The sequence below is a fragment of the Erinaceus europaeus genome, chromosome 16 (genome assembly GCF_950295315.1).
Source record: "Erinaceus europaeus chromosome 16, mEriEur2.1, whole genome shotgun sequence".
Classification (NCBI taxonomy): Eukaryota; Metazoa; Chordata; class Mammalia; order Eulipotyphla; family Erinaceidae; genus Erinaceus; species Erinaceus europaeus.
The window spans coordinates 40,132,960-40,157,052 of record NC_080177.1 but is presented as its reverse complement, the minus strand read 5'-3'; the positions used below and the strand labels follow the sequence as shown (position 1 = coordinate 40,157,052).

The following is a 24,093-nucleotide window of genomic DNA, read 5'->3' as shown; positions in this document are numbered from 1 at the left end:
TCTATAGGGAGTATTTAGAAATTTCTGCCTGGGATTTTCAAGTTAGAACTCTGGTCCTAAAATATTTTGAATTTACCAAAGGGCAGGTCAAAAGTGATAAAGTCAGAGGCAAAATAGGCTGAGCAGATTTCTGTAAACAAGGTGTTGATAAGAGAAGCAATAATTCCATGATTTATAAATTGTCTTTTTTCTTTTTTTTTTTTTTTGCCTCCAGGGTTATTGCTGGGGCTCAGTGCCTGCATCATGAATCCACTGCTCCTGAAGGCCATTTTTCCCCCTTTTGTTGCCCTTGTTATTATAGCCTTGTTGTGGTCATTATTGTTGTTGTTGATGTCGTTCGTTGTTGGATAGGACAGAGAGAAATGGAGAGAGGAGGGGAAGACGGAGAGGGGGAGAGAAAGATAAACATCTGCAGACCTGCTTCACCGCCTGTGAATCAACTCCTTTGCAGGTGGGGAGCCAGGGGCTCGAATCGGGATCCTTATGCTGGTCCTTGCACTTTCAGCCACATGCGCTTAACCCACTGTGCTACCACCTGACTCTCATAAATTGTCTTTTTAAAGCCACTTAAATGGGCTGGGTGGTGTCCACCTGCTAACGCACACACATTACAGTGAGCAAGAACCTGAGTTCAAGCCCCTGGTCCCCACCTACATAAGGAAGCTTCATGAGTAGTGAAGCAGTGCTGCAGGTATCTCTGTCTTTCGCATCTCATTTATCTCTGTGTCTTATCAAATTATATATATAGCCAAGAGCAGTGGCTTTGCCTTGTATGCAGCAAGGCCAGTGATAACTCTGGTGGCAAAGAGAAAAAAATGGAAGAAAGGAAAAAAAAGTCTCTTGAAATGTAAACAAGATGCCCAATCTTTGGGGGGATCTGGGGATCATAAGAAGCAGTAGTCAGCCTGGGGAGGCTTTGGATGTGCAGGATGTGATACAAAGTTTAGAGGTACTCTGAAACAAGAAGGCAGCCCAGGGTGATGGTTCACAGGTTTGGCCAACTATTAACACCAGTATCAATATGCCAGCCTCATTGCCAGTATTTCCAGCTACTTGTTCTGGAATGAGGCCTGGGTGTCATGATATTTTCGAAGCTGTCAAGGGGTTTTAAATGTGCCTCAAGTTTGGGAACCACTAGCTTAACACAAAAAATGTGATAACTAGTGACAAATTTATCTTGGGGTGAGGTGATGGAGTGAAAAGTTTGTGTCTGAATACACATATAGTTGATTCACATTTGCAATGGCTCTGTTGTATAGTCGCAGTGAACCCTGTATTAGCAAATACTGAATCATAGATTCTAGAGAAAATACTTAGGTTTCTATGAGCCTCTGGTCATGACATTTTTGTCAACTGATCAATACGTTACGTTGTTGTATGTGTGTTTCCACTTAAAGACATCATAGTTAATGTATGTATTGACACATTAACATTGAACTCAGCGTCAATAGCACTGTAACTCACGTCTGCACAAGAATTAACATATTTTTTTTCCTCTATAAGGCATATCCCCGCCTTCTTTGCTAAGGAACCCTAGTCACCACCTCACCACTGTGTGGAGGTCATTTTAAACAGCAAAATCATGGTGGGGCCAGGCAGTGGCCCACCCCACTAAACCCACATAGTACGAAGTGCAAGGACCTGTGTAAAATCCTGGTTAGAGACCCCGGCTCCCCACCTACAAGGGGTCACTTCACAAGTGGTGAAGCAGGTCTGTAGGTGTCTGTCTTTCTCTCCTCCTCTCTATCTTTCTCTCCCCTCTCAATTTCTCTCTGTCCTATCCAATTAAAAAAATAAAACAAAACAAACGGGAAAAAATGGTCTCCAGGAGCAGTGGATTCATAGTGCAGGCACCAAGCCCCAGCAATAACCCTGGAAGCAAAAAAAAAAAAAAAAAAAAAAGAAAAGGAAAAAAAAAAAAAAACTTCTTAGGATATGGAACTAAACATTCCCCCAGAAAGGCCACTTGACAGCAGCACCAGAATAGCATCTGTCTGGCCTCAGAGAGGAATATCAGTGTTAGGGACCCAAATTTTATATGTATATGTATATGTATATGTATATGTATATGTATATGTGTGTGTATGCTACAGGTGTTGATTTGAGGGTTACAAATACATTTTAGTAACTCAATCAACTTGTAAAGATGGAATCTGGGAATAATGAGGCTCAGTTGTATATAAGATATGTAATAGAGAAACACACATCTTATGTGGTATATGACATATGGCAGGAAGACCCTGGAATCTATGAGTACTATAAGTCTGAGCTGGCCATCTGGGCTCAGCCCAGCCCTCCTGTTCATTGCCAGGAGGCAAAGGCTCTAGACAGGCCTCTTCCCTGCCGCCTACCCATCCCCCATCTCATAGCCTATTAGAAATGAATGCTGATAAATCCTTATCCTTAACCTAGAATGGTCTTGAGGATTGAATTCTGCCAAGAACCTTTGCTTGCAGTGTGGCTAGAAGCCTTTCATTGAAGGGCTGATTTATAACACCCAAGTAGATGAGTTGAGGCAATTACATAAACGCTATTTCTCCGGGGGGGGGGGGGGGAGAGAAGAGTAATAGGGCTTAAATGAAAAATGCAGTGCCAAGTCAAAAATTCAAATCATTATGTGTAATTACAGACCATAGTAAATCACTATGCCAATCTCACCATGTCCCAAACATCTACAGGGTCAGGTTGTGGCAGTTTAGAATTCAAGAAGAGGCAGAAGGTGAAGTGAAAGCCAGAATTGGGATATGTGAAGCCTCATAGCTTGTCTTGAATCACATGATGGCTCAATCAAACATAATTAAGAAGCCAGGAGAGCCTAAACCATCCAATTTCTCTTAGTTAACATATTTATAATTAACATATAATTAGCATAATAAAATATATATAATTAGCAGTGTAAGCTCAAGTTGTGGTGTTTTTTTTTAATTATACCTTTTATTTATTTATTCCCTTTTGTTGCCCTTGTTATTTTATTGTTGTTGTTATTGATATCGTCATTGTTGGATAGGACAGAGAAAAATGAAGAAAGGAGGGGAAGACAGAGGGGAGAGAGAAAGATAGACACCTGCAGACATGCTTCACCGCTTGTGAAGTGACTCCCCTGCAGATGGGGAGCCGTGAGCTGGAACTGGGATCCTTATGCTGGTCCTTGTGCTTTGCACCACATGCGCTTAACCCGCTGCACTACCGCCCGACTCCCCGGTGTTTTGTTTTTTTTCCTGAATGGTCATTTGTGTGCATTGTTAGATTTGACATTTAGATTGAATACATTAATGAAAACAAGAACCAATTCCTTAATCAGTAAATTGCCCTGTTAGCTGGGAATCTCCAGTGCTCGTTCTTTTTATCAAGGAGCTTAGCTAAGAATTAGGACTATATAATACATTTCTAATTATTTATAACCCTTCTCCTGTTTGATCAAGGCAGAGTTTGGAGTTTCATGCTCAGAGAAATCCTGGCATGGATCATGTGTTTGTTTAGCTGGTGCTGAACTGATTGTAGTTGGATTTAGTCATCCCTTAATTATGCTGGTTCTGGCTTAATCAGTGTGGTTGCATGTAAGAGCCACCTTGCCTTCTTATCTGAGAACCTTTAAGCTTCAATAGCAGTGAACACTTGGCCTGTAGTTTAGCTCAAGACAGGAGTTAGTCCACAGATTTTAAAATAGCATTCCTAGTTCCTTTTAAGTGGTTGACCTGCTACTCCACTAGGAAAGTGTTGCTAGTGTGGTGTCAAGGTATAAAAAATGATACCATGGGGCCGGGTGGTGGTGCACCTGGTTGAGTGCACAAGGACTTGGGTTCGAGCCCCCGCTCTCCACCTGCAGGGAGAAAGCTTTGTGAGTGGTGAAGCAGGTCTGCAGGTGTCTTTCTGTCTCTCTCCCTCTCTAGCTTCCCTCCTCCTCTCAATTTCTACCTGTCTCTATCCAATAAATAAATAAAGATAATAAAAAAAAAATACCTTGATGATTTGTTCATTGACTCTGGCCATGACCTTGGGATGGATGCTCTGAGGGGGTTTGATTGCTCAATCATGAAATCCAGGCTGTTTGCAGTTTGAAGCTTGGACTGGCTTGTTGGTTCTCACATTCATTTGGTAAGCACAGGGCAGATGTTGCTCTTTGTGAACCCAAGGAGCATTTTCCAGATAGGCGTGTCAGCTGATGTGGCTTTAATTGCAATTCAAGATTTGTCTTTTGAGAAAAGGTAGAAGGGATATTCTTTCATCAGTATTTGCCTTTCTGGGTTTCTCTACTACTTCTTTTTTTTTAATTTTTTAATTTTTATTTTATTTTTTTTTAATTTTTTATTTAAGAAAGGATTAATGAACAAAAACATAAAGTAGGAGGGGTACAACTCCACACAATTCCCACCACCCAATCTCCATAACCCACCCCCTCCCATGATAGCTTTCCCATTCTCTAGCCCTCTGGGAACATGGACCCAGGGTCATTGAGGGTTGCAGAAGGTAGAAGGTCTGGCTTCTGTAATTGCTTCCCCGCTGAACATGGGCGTTGACTGGTCGGTCCATACTCCCAGTCTGCCTCTCTCTTTCCCAGTAAGGTGTGTCTCTTGGGAAGCTGAGCTCCAGGACACATTGGTGGGGTCTTCAATCTAGGGAAGCCTGGCCAGCATCCTGGTGGCATCTGGAACCTGGTGATTGAAAAGAGAGTTAACATACGAAGCCAAACAATTTGTTGAGCAATCATGGATCCCAAGCTTGGAATAGTGGAGAGGAAGTGTTAGGGAGGTACTCACTGCAAACTCTAGTGTAGTCCTGCTTTCAGGTATATATTTTGCAGTAGTTTATGGATACGTGTGCACATAAGCTCTCTCTCACAGAAACTGGTGTATATCTAGGTTATGGGACTTTGTTAGAAAGTGAACTACCTGAGATGAAATTAGAGTGTACTATAAAAGGAAAGGTCTCACCCAAGTAATGAAGCTGAAGGGTTGTCATTCCACATGTTAAGTCTCTGGACACAGTCTGAGGTGAAGCATGTTGAGGTGGCAATCGTTGCTTTGGTTAGGTTGTGATCGGCGGATGCAATATTATTTGGTTTGGATTGGGAGATGGGAAAGTGGGCCCTATCCAAGGGTTCCAGGACTAGGGGAAGTAGGGGCTCTATAGTGGAGATGTGAGGTTCCTGCTGTCTTAGGGTTCAAAAAGACAATCGATAGTTAGTGTTATCATCACATTATTTGTTAATTGGGCTAACTTTGAAAAGTCCTTTTGTTATGGTTTGCTGTACAGTATCCAGTATCTTGTATATAGCTGTGCTATTGGATGCTTCTAATCTACTTGGTCTAGGCTTTTGAGAGAGTCTGCATATCAAATACACAGCCTATATATTAAAAGGATTCAGTTTGTGTTTAGAGAAACTTTGAGACATACAATTGATTTCCCCCCTCTCATATTAATTAACTACTGATTTATATGTCTACATTTTGCTAGGAGTGTACATAAACACCATTCCCACCACCAAAGGACTGTGACCCATCCCTCCCACCCACTCCCACCCCCCACTGGCCCAGGAAGCTGCATGTCTACCCCTCACCACTAGGTTTTTACTTTGGTGCCCTACTTGCAATTTGATCAGGTCCTGCTTTTAGTTTCCCTTTCAGATCTTCTTAATCAACTTCTGTTGATGAGTGGGATCATCCCATACTCATCTTTATCTTTCTGACTTAGTTCACTTAACATAATTCCTTCTAGCTCTGTCCAAGATGGGTCAGAGAAGGCGGGTTCATTGTTTTTGATAGCTGCATAGTATTCCATTGTACCACATATTCCATTACATACATTGTACCATAGTATTCCATATAACACAGCTTTCTCAGCCACTCATCTGTTGTTGGGCACCTGGGTTGCTTCCAGGTTTTAGCTATTATGAATTGTGCTGCTATGAACATAGGAGTACACACCTCTTTTTGGTTGGGTGTTATGGAGTCCTTGGGGTATAACCCCAGGAGAGGAATTACTGGATCATATGGAAGGTCCATGTCTAGCCTTCTGAGAGTTTTCCAGACTGCTCTCCACAGAGGCTGGACCAATTTACATTCCCACCAGCAATGTAAAAGGGTTCCTCTGTCCCCACAACCTCTCCAGCATTTGTTGCTGCTGTCCTTTTTGATGTATGCCGTTCTTACAGGAGTGAGGTGGTATCTTAGTGTTGTCTTAATTTGCATTTCTCTAACAATCAGTGACCTAGAGCAGTTTTTCATATGTTTGTTAGCCTTTTGGATCTCCTCTGAGGTGAATGTTTTGTTCATATCCTCTGCCCATTTTTGGATGGGGTCATTTGCTTTTTTGGTGCTAAGTTTGCTGAGCTCTTTATATATTTTGGTGACTTCTTTTTCTTAAATGCATTGACTAGAGCATTCTTACAGGTAATTTATTGGAAAACTGGGGAAAAAAATAGCTGCTTAAATTCACTCCTAGCCATTTGCGCTTTCTTTCTTTGGTATCAGAAACTAAATGATTTAAATTCTGCAGTTCTGTCTAAACTCATTTCTGGATATCTCGGTGATGGTAGAAGTTCCATGGACAAACCAAAGGGTTAAGAATAAGTAGACATCACCAGAGAGGTGGAAAGACGGAATATAGAAAAGTATAACTTAGCCCAATGTACAGAAATGTAAGAAGTGTCTGGGTTGATTCCACAGTCCTTTGAATTTCTGATTTCATGGTATCAAATTATGTCCACATTGATGCCACTGACTCTGATTGGCTGGATGGAGAAGATATAGAGCAGTTTCTTGCTTGCTTTGGAGTTAAACTTGTAAGATTCTCCTGCTTTCTATAAAATGTATATCCTGGTTTTCCATCTAACTTATTTCATAAATAATGACAATGTAAAGCCAAAATGTAGTTATCTAAAATAGATTTTCTACTGGATGACACCCAGTTTTGCCATTATAGAGACAGACTAAAGAGGATAAATGAAATGTACTAAAGATTGATGCAGCAATAAAAGTCTGCCAGAAACATTCTAATTTACTTCTTAAAAGCCTACATATTAAGTGATAATGTGAAGGCAAAACCATACATCTTTGCTTTGCCCAAAGACTTAGCCCTCTACAGAGTAATAAGAGTTAATGCCAGTGACAAGGACTTATTTTTTTTAAAAGCCTCTTCAGGTGCTTTCCCCTGCATTTGAATACTTTTATTTCAAAACTGTTTGGAAAAGTGAAATCTAGAGAAGACAGAGATCTATCTGTGTCTGTTTATCATTCATGTGCTGTTCTTGGCGGTTTCTTTTCCAGAGTCTTCATTTGCTTTGTTGCATAAGCAAGTGTCTATTTTCACATGCAAGTGTGTGGCTACCTCCTTGGGTTAGCTGGGAACATCCTGTCCAGCAGTTATATCTTTGTTTTGTAGCACATTCTCTCTTTTCTCCTAGAATGAGGTGGAGTCTAAAAGTATTTGGGGGAATTGTCTTCTGGTGTCCAGATGTTCTGAGCACTGATTTTCCAACCTTTTGGACAAGAAGTAGAGAGCAAGCATGCAGAGTTGAAGCATTTAACTTTCCAGATTTGCTTTTAATCTATCCCCTAAAGCAATGATGGCAGAGCATGTTAATTTTAACCATAGTGATTAATACTCCCCTTGCCCACTTCTCCCTTACACAAATCTGTACTTGGCCATAAATGTGAATGGTGTTACTTTGACTTTTTTTTTTTTGCATGATGTCACTGATCAGACACTCTTGTTTGGTTTTTAATTTCTTGTATTCTTGCAGTTCTATTAATTTTTTTCTTCCTCAGAGATTCCCATCGCAGGGCTTCATAACTGGTTGTGACACCACCAAACCAACTAAAGAAGAGGAATCCAGGGTCTAATGTTATTTCACCACTAAAAGTTGGCTTTTGAGAAAAATAATGTTGGGGATTATCCATCCAATCAGTGGGAAAAGAATTCAGCTCCTTGAAACTAGAAATCCTTTAGTAGTAGTCCCTTAGATGTTCTGAAATGAGTCCTTTAAAATTCCTGGGGTGGAGCCTGAAGCATGCCTAATAGAAACATACCTAAATGAGGCACAGAAACATCCCCCAGTGTCTTTGAAATAATAGCCTTTTTTATAGTAACAATGAGGTGAACTTGCTCTCCCTTAAACCTCACTAATATTAAACCATCTCCTGCAGAAAAATGTAATTATTATCTATTGTGAGCCTGCAAATCAATGTACTCAGCAAAGGTTCTACTGATATTTCTGAATTCCTTTTTTGGAGAATTCTGAATTTCATTTTGAAAATGTTGTTAGAGCACACCATTAGCACCATATAAGTAGAATAGTCCCTGTGCTTTTTCATAATACGTTGAGATACAAAAACTTACTGTGAGAGTCAGGCGGTAGAGCAGTGAATTAAGCGCAGATTGCGCAATGTGCAAGGACCGGCATAAGGACCCCAGTTCGAGCCCCTGGCTCGGCTCCCCACCTGCAGGGGAGTCGCTTCACAGGCAGTGATGCAAGTCTGCAGGTGTTTATCTTTCTTTCCCCCTCTCTGTCTTCCCCTCATCTCCATTTCTCTCTGTCCTATCTAACAACGATGATATCAATAACAACAATAATAACTATAATAATAAAACAACAAGGGCAACAAAAGGGAATAAATAAAAAAAAAAAAATTACTGTCACCAGAATAGGGAATTGGTCAGGAAAGAAACTCTAAGTTAGGCTTTTAAAACAATATACAAATGTTTCGTCTCCTAATCCTACTTTTTTGTTGTTTTTGGCTCACCAGCTGGGGCTGAGCATCTATCTGCATAATGGGTTGATTGCTCCTGGTGGCCATTTACCCCTCTTCTCTTTCTTTTTTGATAGAGGGTGAGAGATAAAGATAGAGAGGACAGACACCCGTAGCACTTCTCCACCACTCATGAAGCTGCAGGGAGTTTTAGGGCTTGAACCTGTTCCTTGCACATGGTAACATGTGCAATCGGCCTACCAAGTGAGTCACCATCCATTCCCCACTCTAATTTTAAAAAATTCTAAACTAGAATGAGTTATTTTTGTAAAGTGTGCTAGCAGTTGGATTGAGTTCTATGTTATGCGCATCTAAGATTCGAAAAACTAATGAAATACAGGTTTTCCTGTGAGGACAGCTTCCTGAATTAGAAATGGAAAGACTAACTTAAGAATAAAATTTTAAATCACAAATCATGTCTCTGTAGCTATACTCATAAAATCATGACATGTATGCAAAACCCAACCTTGGTTTAAGAATATAGGTTATTATTATTATTTTAACCAGAGCACTGATCAGCTCTAGCTTATAGTGGTGCAGGAGATTGAACCTGGGACTTTTGGAACCTCAAGAATGAGAGCCTCTTTGCATAACTGTTATGCCATCTTCCCCCACACCACATTTTTTGTTTTTATTTTTATCTTTTTATGTAATTTCAGGGAACAAACCCAAAGCCTCAAGCATGTACAATACCACTGAGCTGCCTTCACAGCCCACTGTTTTCATTGCTTATTTCTTTGAGATAGAGAGATGAGAGGGAAAGGCAGACAGACAGAAAGGCACCACAGCACCACTCCACCATCCATGGTGTTGGTCTTTGCTGTCGGTGGTGCTTGAATTCAAACTTAGGCGTGTCCTCTTCTGGGTGAGTAATCTCCAGGCCCCCAGGTTACTTGGTTTGATGAGAGAAGATGACATTTAGTAGCATGAGAGGATTTATTCAAAAGGAAATAAACTTTCCTGAAAAGTCTTTTCCTGAATCTTATTTCAATCATTAAAAATTGAGATGAAGTCAAGGTTGGTGAAAAGAACCAGGAAAGAAATTTGATTACCATCCTTTCAAGAAAATACTTGAAAGAGCAGAACCCAGAATCAGAAATCATATTTTCCCTTAAAAAGGTGTTGAAAGGTGTTTGGAGATGAAAAAGAAATCATAAGATTAGATGAGGTCAAAGTAGTTGGCTGTGTGATGTCTGTTGCCAGATTATAAGAAAGACTTTCATGCTCACATCACTCTGCTGGATTGCTATTGCAGGATCATTTTTAGCTGCTATTCCCATATTTTAACTAGATCTGCTCAATATTATTTATTTTTATTTACCTGCATTTATAAATGTTCAAAAATATACAGTGCTCTTTAAACACATACATGCATGTATACATATCTGAAATTCCTTATATATTTTTTATTTCTTCTTTTTTAAAAAATATTTTTATGTTTATTCTCCCTTTTGTTGCCCTTGTTTTTTTATTGTTGTTGTAGTTATTATTGTTGTAATTGATGTCATCGTTGTTAGATAGGACAGAGAATGGAGAGATAAGGGGAAGACAGAGAGGGGGAGAGAAAGACACCTGCAGACCGGCTTCACTGCCTGTGAAGCGACTCCCTTGCAGGTGGAGAGCCGGGGGCTTGAACCAAGATCCTTAGGCTGGTCCTTGCGCTATGTGCCAGCTGCACTTAACCTGCTGCGCTACTGCCCAGCTCCCTTCCTCTTTTTCAATCATTGCCAGAACCTTACTACTCCAGGCTGATTTTTTTTTCAGATACAGAAAGAGAAAGAAGGATAGACATCACACCACCAAATCTTCCTCCAACATAGTGAGGACCAAGCTCAAAACTAGATTGCACACATGGCAAAAGCACCAGCCCTCTTAAAGAAATTTATAAAAATATTAGCAATATTGAATCTATACTGCTTGCAACATTAAATTCTAGCTTCAGTTTTTTGTTTTTGTTTTTTTCTTTTGTGAGCAAGAGAAGCTGAATTCTGTTGCCCTGGGCCATCTTTAGTATGACTTTCCATGTAGTGAATCTCTAATATTATGACTATCACATACAATACAAATTTAGGACCTTCATTCTGCTGGAACTTGGCATTTTCAGATCCATATTGAGAGGTTTTTTCCTGTAGTGACTGAATATTCCTGTGGGCCAGCTAAGTTGGAATGACGTGTTAGCAATAGCAATAGAACAGTCAAAAAGTCTTGCACTAGCTGGAGTCGTTCAGGAGCTGCTAACACAGTGCTAAAAAGCTGCTCAGAAGTTTACTTTCACTGTTCTGTCCTCCTCACCCATAGGCAAAAGAATTTCATGTATTTGATTTTGCCTGAATATCCCTTTCTCCTTCTGTTTATCACAACTTTAGATGATGAGTTGCATTCGCTTAAAAAAGAGTGGAGGGATGGGTTGTTGCACTTACACTGCCACTGGCTACCTCATTCATTCCCCGCTGTGTAGTGTTCCTTCTTGCACTCTTCCTGTGCTGTTTCATCTGCCCTTTGATGCCTAGCCAAGTACTCCAGCTTAAGTAATCATACCAAAGTTAATGTTCTAGGCATGACTTCCTTTACCCAAAGATTTGCCTTCACCCCCAAAGTAGCACTATTGGCAGGCCTCCTTAAGGAAGAAAAGCCAGTGCTGCTCCTGGGCTGCCCCATTTGGAGAAATGAGCCTTTGGCCCAGCAAGACTTCACCTTGTGTATGGCATCCTGACTGTAAACTCAGGGTCTTCTTTGCAAAACAGAAGCTAGTGTGAGACATTTGCTTGGCTACCATAGCAGGCTAACTTGTAAGGAGATAGCTCTGAGTTTGGCACCAGCTCTGGCAGTCATGATATAGACAGAGTAGGAACTTTAATAGGAAGTCACTAAGAGAAGATCCTGACACCTCAAGAATAATTAATTGTTCATTAGAAAGAGAAGCCAAGCTTACACTATAACCTCTGTGACTTCAGTCAGCCTCTGGAATATATTAAGAAATGGGTCTAGCTCCTATAAGTCAGTCCCTGTAAGCCATCTTAAGTCAGGTAATCATTTAATTCCATTCTCACTAGTCTGACAGCCTTCCCTTGATGCCCACCAGTTACTTGGGAGGTGGTATGGATTTTAAGTGAACTCTAGGTGGAAGAAAGTAAATTGATTCTGTTCAATTATGCATCTCCACTGCTACATATATATGGGATACTTCTCAGTATCCAAAGATGAGGGCCTACTAAGTAGTGTTATCACCATGGTTATTGAGTCAGTTATCTATTACCTTATTGGGCTAGGTGCCAACTCTGAGTGGTGTGTCTCTTTTGTAGGGCTTCTTTTTTTTTTCCTATGACTTCAGGTGTACTCAAATCCCAACTGTGAAAAGAGCCCCCATCTCCACTTGGGGCACACCTAACAGGCACATTCAGAACATCCACCAGATACTCTAAAATTATTTCAGAGGTACCAGAAGGCAAAGACACCAAAGATGGAAGATTCCAGCTGATGGGGAAGCCCTAAACAAGCCTGCCCAGATTCATATAAATACTTAGACAGGCGTGAAATGGATTTTATGGATGTCTGGATTTTCTTCTTGTTGACTTTTCTCTTCATTTTTGCTGCTGCTTCCTTTATTTTTAATTTTTTCCTTTTTATGCCATTTATTTTTCTTCTTGCTAATTTTAATCCAACCAGGTAGCAATACATTTTCCAGAGAGCCTTTTTAAAAAGCTTCTTCTCTAGCTTACATAGTAGAAATTCAAACTTTTCTAACCTGTCATGGTAAATTTAAAAAAAAAAAAAAAACCAACAATAACTGTTCTCTGTGCTGATTTTAAAGGTAGATGAAAATTTCTTAACTTTGTTCTGTAGATCCAAATTAGAAATTTCTCATTACAAGTTCCAAACTTGACAGCTCTTATTTTCCCTCCATTTTTTCATGATTAATAAAGTTAAGTTGTTAAGTTGCTCTTACTCAATGCTTGATTCATGTCTGCCAACCACAGGCACCCAAATCCAAACCACCTCTGCCCCTAATCACACTTTTCAGAGGCAACCTGCCTTTAGCTCTGGTCTTTCCCTTTTTAAGTGGGGCAAGGTCTTTTGCTACTTAGGTTGTATGTAGATACTCCCTCACTAGAAATGCAGCATGGCATAAAAGCAGAACTTCTTGTATTGGAGGGTTAGGTCTGCTTCCTTAAAAAAAAAAAAAAAAAAAGGGAGTCAGGCTGTAGCGCAGTGGGTTAAGCGCAGGTGGCGCAAAGCACAAGGACCGGCATAAGGATCCCGGTTCGAACCCCGGCTCCCCACCTGCAGGGGAGTCGCTTCACAGGTGGTGAAGCAGGTCTGCAGGTGTCTATCTTTCTCTCCCCCTCTCTGTCTTCCCCTCCTCTCTCCATTTCTCTCTGTCCTATCCAACAACGACAACAACAATAATAACTACAACAATAAAACAACAAGGGCAACAAAAGGGAATAAATAAATAAAATAAATATTAAAAAAAAAAGACTCTGGCCAGCAAAAAAAAGTGCCTATCTGAACTTGAGAGAGCAAATATTTTTACTGGAGGGGCCAGAACCTGAGATAGAATTTAGTGATTGCCCTAAAAAATATTTTCAAATGCTGCAAAAGTCAAAATAAACGGGACCTGTCAGGAGCCAGGGCTGAGAGATTATGAATAGACTCATTTTGTAAAGCTATCACTTTATAAGCCTAGAAAAACCAAACAAGGTGAATGCCAGCCCCCTCAGCATTGATTTTGGTTCACTCCCTCTCTTGAATGACCTCAATTTACTCTGGCCAACTATGTGAGTTGTGCTGCTTTTTCCTAATTTTCTGGAAAAGTAATCAAAACGGGGGGGTGGTGTGGGGGTGGTACAGAAATGTTGCCCACTGTGTGGAAAGGCTGAACATGCTGGTTAAAAAAAAAAAAAAAAGTTCCCCAGCTAACGGAGAGCACTCCCACTGGCTTCTAAATAGAAGCCTTGTTACCTGAAAGTGTTTTCAATATAGAGTTTGACTTTAACCTGTGAAGCTCAGGGAAAGAATCAGTCCTTTCATACACAGGTGCCTATCCCATTCCTTGAGGTTTATGTTAATATCAGAGCCCCTTGCTGAGGCTACACTCCCTTCAGAGGTGATAATTCCCATTTCTTAAGTGGGTGAACTAGCCTACATTCTTCCAACTCGGCCTAAGAAAGATGCCAACACAGAACTGAGTCTGCTCACCTCTCCCAAAATCCACCCTAACAACATGGGTAATCACAGTTTTTGCTTGTTAACGGAAAATAAAGTGTCCAGCACGTGTAATTTTCACTCTTGGCACATGACCACTTTACTAGGCTGTCAAGCCTCACCTAATTTATGGGTGACTGCTACAAATTCTGATTTCTGGAGTTAGAACTAGAAGTGGGATCCCATCTACCAAGGCCAAGGCCAGAGTGTGAACACTAAGGATCTGTCCTCCTTGGAGAGACCCAACCCACCAAGAGGTACAGAGGGCATCCTTTTTCACCACCTCTCAGGGAAATACCCCTCAGGTCTGCTATTCAGCCTGTTGTGGGCCCTGCCTGAGTCCTCAGACAGTCAGCAGCATCTTTCAGGGTTAAGAGGTATTGTGGGTTCTTCTGAAGCCTAGGCTAAAAAAGGGAGAATAACCTATTTCATTTTTTTTTTCCAGTTCTCTCAGGCCAGGCACACCACAGTCCTTTGAAACGATCTGTGTCCCTTACCCCACCCATGAATGTGCCAAACCAGCCTCTAGGACATGGATGGATGTCTCATGAGGATTTACGAGCTAGAGGACCCCAGTGCCTCCCATCCGATCATGCCCCCCTGTCTCCACAAAGCAGTGTAGCCTCTTCAGGAAGTGGTGGGAGTGAACACTTAGAAGATCAGACCACTGCTCGTAACACATTCCAAGAAGAAGGTAGTGGTATGAAAGGTGAGTGACAAACCACTGCAAACAGAGTCCTTCCCTTTATTTGAAATTAGAAGTGAGAAAGAGACATAGTCAGCAAAAGAGAAGCAGCCCCCAACCCACCCCCAACCTGGTGTGTACCACTACCCCCTGCGGAACTCTAGGGCCATCTTGACAAAGCTTCTCAGGAACCAGAATAAGCGAGATCAGTACCCTTTTGTCTTGTCTTGTCTTGTCTTGTCTTGTCTTGTCTTGTCTTGTCTTGTCTTGTCTTGTCTTGTCTTGTCTTGTTTTGTCTTGTCTTGTCTTCTCTTCTCTTCTCTTCTCTTCTCTTCTCTTCTCTTCTCTTCTCTTCTCTCCTTTTTCCTGTCCTGTTCTTTCCTTTCCCTTTCTTTTCTTCTTTCTTTCTTTCTTTCTTTCTTTATTTCTTTCTTTCTTTCTCTCTTTCTTTCTTTCCACTGACTTGCAGACAATTAAGTGAGCCAGAACTCACAGTGATAGGTTCTTCTATTTACATGTAGGTGGTGTGTGTGTGTGTGTGTGTAGACCCAGAGCTGTTCTGGATTTCTACCTTGATGCTGAGGTCAGGGAACTGTCAATAATTTAGCAAAACAAACCACAAGATCTTTTTTTTAAGTCTTTTAATAATGAATTATAGTAGTGCTTCCTTCCTATCTCCCTTTTTCTTTGATATCCAAAGAAAAGTTTAAACTCTTTTCTCTGCATCTGTTTAAGGGACAAGAAAATACCACTGAAAATCTCTGCCAGTGTTTGAAGCCTGCTAACAGATTTGCATGCAGGTGACAAAAGTCTTGTGTGCTGCATAAATAAATATTCCTCCACTGCCCTATAAATCTACTCTCTTCTAAAGATCCTCATCCAAAGATGGAGATTTCTAAAACTGCCCCCTGATAGGTTCAAAGAGGCTACGTGCATTCAGTATTTTTAGACTCCAGTTGTTTGAGGACTGGAAAGTCCTTAGGGAAGGATGCTCATCAGAGATGCACTGATCACAGTTTTAGATGGAGAAACAATTGCCAGTCATGCTGAGTAGAGGCTGTGAGAGCACCCTCCTTGTTGGTATTAATAGCACTGAAGTACTGCTGGTTTTGATCATTCCCAATAAAAGGCTCAGTGTTGACAGAGGAGACTGTGTACTGAGTCCTCTCCCCACCGTGGAAGCCTGGCACAGACAGATGTCCATGACTGCCCAGGTGCCAGCTGTAAGAGAAGACTAGTCTGAAATAGAGTTCAGCAGCCAGTGGGGAAGGACACTGATGTGTTCCTGCTTCAAGTGTACTCCTTAAGCCTTCCTCTCAGTTGCTTAGGCCTCAGTTGCTTAGGTGGGTGTCCACCACCTCCACATCACTCCACTCCTCTCCTCCCTCCTGTCATGATGGGGCCTATGCTGAGTACCCAGAGCTACTGGGATGTTTGTCCCCTTATATTCTTCTGTGGTAAGACAAATGAGTCTTTTCAGGTGTTTGACTGGTAGCAAACCAATGGGTGAGTCCCAGATGATGGGCAGCAGTTAAGACTCAACCTCTCTTTGGGTAAGCTTAGCCAAGCAGACATCACTGGGACACTGACCGGTGGGAACAGGAGAAGTGGAATCATACGTTGCTCTGGATTTGCTTCTTTCCAGGTAGTTGAGAATGTCTGGACAGCACATTTCCAAGACAGCCCTTGTGTAGTTTTAATTGTTAACCATGGAAAGAAGCCTTGATCTTTGTGTTAAAGGGCAAGAAGTGTCCCGACAAAAGACTGTTCACTAGACCATAGCTGTTTTCCAGAGAGGAATGCCAGGTCCTCTGTCTGGTTTTGGAGGTTTCTTTGCTTTCTTTCACTTTCTTTTTGTTTGTTTGTTTGTTTGGTTGGTTGGTTGGTTGGTTGGTTCATTGGGCTTCTTTGTTTCTTTGTTTTTGTTTGTGTCTTTTTCTTTTGTTTTGGAGGCCATATACTTTATGCATGTATACCATATACTTTCTTCCGAAGTAATAGAGGTATGCTTACTGTGTGCTGGCATTCTGAGGTGGAAATGAATAGAGAAGATTCTTGAGGAGGAAAATGAATGAGAAAAAAAGTTGAACAAATGTCCTATATCTGTTTTGAAATAAGAAGCCCAAAACTTAAGAAACACCCTATGTATATAAGCTTTTTTTTGTCTTATCAAAAGGTTTTGTTTAATCAAAACATGACATAGCCTGTTAGCTATGATTCTATGACTTTCTTTGTAGACCCAGGGCTATGTGGTCAGGAAAGGAGTTTTTTGATGACCAGACAAAGCTGGACGTTTTCTATTGAACTGTCCTCCCAGAGAAGTGGATTCAGGATTCAAAGCATGAAGTCCTTAGCAAATTGAAAGGGAAAAGACAATATGAAGATAGACACATGCTAGGCAATGAAGAATTCTGTCTGTGGAAAGTGTGTTTGCAGATCAGGTGACAGGTCTCACAGTAGTGATGTTAGAGACCTGGGATTGTTGAATCTTAGTGCCTTTCACCAGCCTTGCCTGGAGACGTCTTGGAAAGCCAGCCACCACTCAGGACTTCTGCCATCAAAGACTGTTCAGGATGACCTCCCAGGAGAGAGCTGAAGAAGCGGCCCTTAGCAAGACTATCCCAAGAGCTTGCCATTTTATTATCAAGTTCAAGAGCAGATGCTGGTTTACATTTCCAAATTTATTTATGCTTTCTGAGCACTGAAATGAGAAATGAAGTGTTTTACCAAAACCCAGTGCTTTCTCTTGCTTTTACAGCTCTTTCCTATGACTGGGCCCTGTAGCCAATGTCATCCTTTTTAAAGCAACTTCCTGCTCCACATTAGGAAGCCATCACCTAATTGCTATTTTGCTCATTTTTAGACATCAGTTTATGAGAAGAGCAAGGGATCTGTAGCAGAATTTGGAAGACTTCCAGATCTCTAGGGGGATACATGTCAGACCTTACCCTCCAACTTGGGAAAAGAATTTTTAAAAAATCATCATAATTTAACTTAATTCATTGTGAATTCATCTTTACTGCTAGTACCAAGTGTGCACACCTTGCTGAAACACTGTTCATCAGTTCCTTCCTTTTCTTCTGGACAGGCTAACCAGATGTAGCTGTGAATCCCTTGGGAAAGTGCTTGTTGGATCAGGAGTGTGAAATAAAGCTCATAGCTCCCCCCACATTCTTGCTCTTTTGGTTTGTCACACACAGAGACCTTACCCTCTTTGGATCTGGTGTCAACTCCCTGCCAAATACTTTCTCTCCCAAGTAGAGAACTCTCAGAGAGCTGACATTGTCTATTTTCTGTGCTTTATTTTTTCTATCATAGTAAATACTTCTCTTGGTGACTTAAGTAGAACTTATACACAGATTGGATATCCCTTAGGTAGGGGTTTCATACTATTATCTCAGGGAAAATGGTATTGGCTATATAACTGAAAATTAAGGAAAGAAAAGTGAATGTGAATGTGAAAGTCTCCTCCTTGAGCATGGAAGCTCATGGTTGCACATGTGTGGACTAAATGTGCTGGTGTGGTTTCTAAACTTCACAGTGACTCATCCCAGGAAGATCCTTGATTCTAAGTTAGCATTCAATTTCATATAATACCCTTCCCTTAGTATCATGCAAATGCAGTGTGCACTTACTTATCTGTTCTCTCATACAAAGCCTTTAGGTAGCCATAATTTCCTAGAAGGAAGAGAAATTAGAGATGAGCAAAAATCCATTGGTGGAAGAAACACCTCTACCTCTCATGTTAGCATCAGGTCTTGAGAAAGGATGGAGAAGCCACTTTTTTAAATGCCAGGGCTGTTGATGGGTAGTGCAACCATTGTGAGTAGAGAAGAGGAAACCGACCTTCTTTCAAGTCAGTTGACTTTTGTGAACACATGCTGAGACAGATTTTTTGACCTGCTCATCTTATCACATGGGCAAACAGCAGAGACACCTGGTACAGATGCACAACTGCATGGATAACTTATCCAGAAGGCTTTTCTAGTTTTTGGGCAAGCACCAAAGAACACTTTAGCTCAGAGTGGAGGGCAGTCAAGGAAAGCTCTTGGAGGAGGAGAGGACTGAAGCTGAGTTTGAGAACTTGATTTCAGATGAAACACATGCATGCAATCCAGACAGGGCTGCATTCTTTGCAGGGGAAAAAGCATACCTGAAAACATGAGGAAGAGATGGTTTGACCAAGAACATCCTGTGTTGAGGACACATGGGCAAAGGGTTTGGAGAGAGAAAAAATCAGATGTCTTGAAGGATGTGGGTGGTAGAAGCTGCTGAAAGAATTTAGCAGGAGATTTTCAGATTAAACCATATATTGGAAGACTTTGAGGAAAGAGAGGAAGGAACAGGGGGATCTTAGATTTGAAAGCCAATGGAGAGATAGAAGGGAGATATTTGAGTGACTATGGAGGGAGAAATATAGTTGAATCAAGACAAGTGGCAATGATAATGGAGACGAAGGAGTGTATACACACAAAAGTTTTCATGAGACAGAATTGAGAGAGCTCTGATTAAATAGTCAGCGATAAAATGTAGATAGTGATGGAGTTTAGGACCATGCCCAGGTTTCTTCTTGAGACATCTGAATATTGCATGTTGTCATATATGCCAAAGGGTGTGTAAGAAAGAAACAGGTAGGGGAGAACAGTATAGCACATAGTAAGTGTGGAGGTCTGTAGAACATTCCAGTGGATTGTGTCAGCCTGGACCAGAGTGCACTGTGAACTTCCCTGGCCCAGGGACCCCTGCTGCTGCCCCTACCTGCCTACTTAAAGCATTATAACCATCTGTAGACAAGTTCACGTTGGGGCCTTCGTTCCGGATTTCGAGCTAGCAAGAGCCAAAGATTTGGGTCCCTAAGAGTGAGAAACTCCATGGCTTTCTTATTGCCATTGTGAAGAGTAAAGATTGGGAGTCATTTCTCATGACTTGGATTTTGGCTTCACTGATAGGAATTAATACTGACTTGAATGTATTTGTGGTTGTAGCACCAATAGTGACAAAATGTAAAGGGAATTGAAACTGCTGTGTTGTTTATATGTAGTATAAATAATATAATAAAAGTAAAAAAAAAGAAACCTTGGCTCCATAGTAATCTTGATAGGTTATATCTATAGCAATTAAAAGTAGAGGAGATGATGACTGACAATACGCTCAGTTGCCTTTTCTGAAGAATTCACATGAACACTTTCCCCCTAGTAAAGGGAATGTATTACCTCTGCTGAAGTAGCCTCTTTGGGGGTTAGAGTTGTTTTTAATGTAGACCTTTGGGTTTCTGCCTGTCTTGATGAGTTTAGAAAATTTAAGAAGTGTGACCTTTTCTTTCTTTCTTCCTTCTTTCCTTCCTTCCTTCCTTTCTTTCTTTCTTTCTTTCTTTCTTTCTTTCTTTCTTTCTTTCTTTTTTTAACAAAAGGGAACCAAACCCCTCAGAAACCTTTGTGAGTAAAGTTGTGACTGCAGCATTTCGAAGGGTGTAACAATGACACAGCTCCATGTGTGGCCAGGGCACTCTTCAGCATGGCCTTCACAGTAATGAGTCACTGTTCCTGCATGTTGTCTTTCTAGATGCTGACTTGAAATCATTATACTGAACAGCCAGTTTTTAGTAAATTTGCTTTATGTTCTTTACTCCCAAACACCAACATATGACCAGCATGGATAGATCCAAATGGACTCAGGCTCGTGTTCTTCTCAGATAGGCTAAAAAGCCCTGATATCTTTGATTTGTTTTCCCAGAGCACAGCTCAGCTCTGCCTTATAGTGTTGCCAGGGATTAAACCCGGGACCTTTGGTGTCTTCCTTCAGACATGAAAAGTCTTTTTATATAACCATTATGCTATCTCCCTAGACCAGCCCTGATATCTTTGAAAAGCACATCTCTAGGATTCCCTTTATTTCTAAAGATCAGCAAGACATCATTCCCTACCAAGCATGTGTCTTCATTTAATGTGCTTTATAGACTGTTGGGGGCTTGCAGAGGGCTGCTTTCAATGTGAGACCCAAATGCTGTTTAACAATGCAAAGCAGGCTATGTGTGGGGCACCATTTAGGAATGTCATAGCTAATGGAAACTGTGAAGGGAAATTTACTCTCTATATATAATCATTCTGAGTATTTTATCTCCAAACTAGATCATTTCTGTACATTCTGAGACCTACACATGCTCCCCATAGGCATAGAACTTGTCGTGGAAGCCACTGTGGGCACTTCTAGGATCACTAAGTGTGTTCATAGCAACATGGAGACCAGAAACCATGGTTGCTTTTTTCCCTCTGCTCAGAGGCAGAAACAGAATCCAGCTCCTTGCTCTCCTCTGACCAAAAGTAATAGTGGACTTCAATCATCTCAATTGTATTGCTGGATGTCCACTTTTTATTTTGAAAGGAAAATCTTGCTCTCGCTCCAACACTGGAGGTTAGTCCTTTCATACTGTTCAGTTGGCTTCTTTTCTCCCCCTTGTAGACTACAGAGATAGTCATCTCTTGGGAAAGAAAATTGTTTGAGACAGCCTGGCTCTTGTGGCAAAAGAAAGTTCTTCTTGCATCTGCTGGTATCAGGATAATCACGGGTGACCCTTCTTGTGGAGATGAGGCCATATGTGTTTCTCTCTTTCAGTGATGCCTTCCTTCCTGCCATTTCTGTTGCTTTCCTTCCTGGGCACTTGAGCACTGTTGCTCTCATCTTTATTATGAGACTTCCTTATTTGTGGATCAGGTGCTCATCATAGCATGCTGATCCAACTTTTATTTGCTTCTGAGGAATAAAGCAGCCTAGGTTCTAGTTGGAGCCTGTTTTCTGTGTGACCTCTTGAAGTTTCCACATAGTTTATTGTAAAGAAAAACGAAAGGGAAGTGAAAGCATACTTGGTAAAGCGATCACATTAGTAAAGACCAACCGGTAAATACAGTGCAAATGAAAACTAGCATGACACTGTTAGGGAGGAAATAGCCATGAGAAGATGCAGGACTGGGGGTTCTAGGCCGTGGTGCACCCAGTTAAGCACACCTATTGCCATGTACTGCAAAGATCTGGGTTTGAACCCCCGATCCCCACCTGCAGGGAGTATGTTTCACAGTCAGTGAAGCAAATCTACAGGTGTGTCCCTTCCTTCCTTCTTCCTTCCTTCTTCCTTCCTTCCTTCCTTTCTTCCTCCCTTCCTTCCTTCCTTCCTTTCTACCTTTCCCCCTCCCCTCTCAATTTCTCTCTATTCTATCCAGTAATATAGAAAGGGAGAGAGAGAGTGGCCACTGAGAGCAGTGGATTTGAAGTACCAGCACCAAGCCCCAATAATAACATTGGTGGCAATAAAAGAAAGAAAAAAGAAGAAAGAGAAGAAGATGATGAAGAAGGAGGAGGAGGAGAAGGAAAAGAATAAGATGATGATGATATAGCATTGTGGACTGCATCAGGATGTAGAAGGAATTTCATGAAGAAAGGAGGTTAGCATGGGTGGGGGGGCACTGTAGTGCTTTCTCTCAGAAACCTCCTACCTTTTGACTTTCTCAGTTCCCTTCATGGGATTTTAACACATTATCCCTTGAAAGCCCAGTCACCCCAGACTCCATCCAGCACTCACTCCTCTGTTCTTGCTCTCTGCTCTTTTCCTGCATGGAACTCATCCAATTCTGTGGCTAAAACAGTTGCTTCCTGGCCCAGACCTCTCCTCAAAGATCTTGGTTGGCCAGTTGACTTCTCTTCATGGATGACCCTCAGTTGATCTAAAGGCAAGTTCGCCATTTCTCACTTCTCACCCCAAACCTGCTGTTTTCCTGTGTCTCACCACCAACAAGCAAATATCTCTTACTCTCTATGCCTCCCTGGTCTTCTATTCTTTCCCTTTTGCCTCTGACTTCCCAAATTGTCTCTAAGGGGCTTCATCTCCTGACTTCCACTCTCATCATCTAACAGCTCAATAAATAACTTCAGAATGGCTGTTGCTGTGAAGCTATCCCTGACTCACCAAGACAAATCAGAGATACTATTTGTCCTGCCCCCTCCCCAAAGTGGAGCAGATTTAGCACCCATTCTGTAACTTACACTTTTATTATATCTGTGTTAGTATTCTTTTTGAATTAAAAGTTCCTTGATGGTGATCAGTGTTGGTATGTATTCAGAAAATGTTGAACAAGAAAGTATCAACATGGCCACCCTTGACAAGGAATTCAGCTCAGCATGTAACAGAAGCACCTGTATCTTTTACTTCATGGTGCACTGGAAAGTGACTTTCTAGTCTGAGACCAGCACTAGCATATATATCAGAAAGTGACCAAGATGAAGTAAGACTATGTATCAGCCAGAGGTAGGAGCCTGAGAGATGTGCATGCTTTCAGCCATGTATTGCTTCCTCCAGAAACACCTCTACTCCTCTCTTTCTTATCTGTGTCTTGCAACCATAGCCCCAGCTTTACAGAATTAAAAAGGAGAGGGAGGAGGGAAGAGGAGGAAGGGGAGTAGGAGGAGATGAAGAAGAAGAAGGGGTTGTTATTGTTCTCAGGTTACATTAGGTGATTCTCATAGCTTTGCATGTTTCTGGATCATGAGAAAGGACCTGAACCTGCAGTTAGAGTTTGTCCCTGGACAATTTATAACGTCACACATTCACATCATCAAGATTGCTAGCTTGAAAGGGGTGAAATGGTCGAGGTAATCAGTCCTCCAGTTTACTTCCCTTTTAATGGAGTTTTGTTTGAATCTCTGGCAACAGAAGGTGCCTTGCTGCCAAGCAGGTGGTAGAAGGTTAGTAGGCCATGTTCTTAAATAGTTTTCCTCTATTCATCAGTGAAAGAAGGAGAGCCCTTGAGCTAGGCACTGACACACTTGCTCTACAAGTAGAGTTGGCATCTGCCTGCTTCAAGGAACATATGGCTAAGAGGAACCTAGGTTTCCCAGAACATATCCACAAATAACTCTTTAGGAAGACCCAGATCACTATGTTCTACATTGTGCAGGAGCCTCTTCTAGGAAAACGACTCCCAGCGACCTGCAGTTCATCTAAATAAGTGAATCAAACTCTCCTATTCCTCTGACCATGGGAATTCTGGTTGTCAGAGTCTTTTATAGAAATTACAATGGGAGTCGGGCAGTAGCACAGCATATTAAGCACAGGTGGCACAAAGCACAAGGACTGGTGTAAGGATACCCGTTCGAGTCCCCGGCTCCCCACCTGTAGGGGAGTTGCTTCACAGGTGGTGAAGCAGGTCTGCAGGTGTCTGTCTTTCTCTCCCCCTCTCTGTCTTCCCCTCCTCTCCATTTCTCTCTGTCATATCCATGATGACATCAATAATAACAACCACAATAACTACAACAATAAAATAAGGGCAACAAAAGGAAATAAATAAATATTTAAAAAGAAGGAGGAGGAGGAGGAGGAGGAGGAGGAGGAGGAGGAGGAGGAGGAGGAGGAGGAGAAGAAGAAGAAGAAGAAGAAGAAGAAGAAGAAGAAGAAGAAGAAGAAGAAGA

At 41.5% G+C, this 24,093-nt stretch overlaps 1 protein-coding gene across 3 annotated transcripts in view; it reads left to right on the top strand.

Annotated features, from left to right (window-relative positions):
• SAMD4A (sterile alpha motif domain containing 4A) overlaps positions 1-24,093 on the top strand; it is a 307,746-nt gene that overhangs the window by 234,911 nt on the left and 48,742 nt on the right. For 2 of the 3 annotated variants that reach the window (XM_007527372.3, XM_060174936.1), the window contains one exon: positions 14,398-14,661. The exons of the other annotated variant lie outside the window; for it this stretch is intronic. In XM_007527372.3, coding sequence (XP_007527434.1) covers positions 14,398-14,661 — 264 coding nt within the window. The remainder of the gene's footprint in view (positions 1-14,397; positions 14,662-24,093) is intronic. 3 annotated transcript variants of the gene reach the window in all.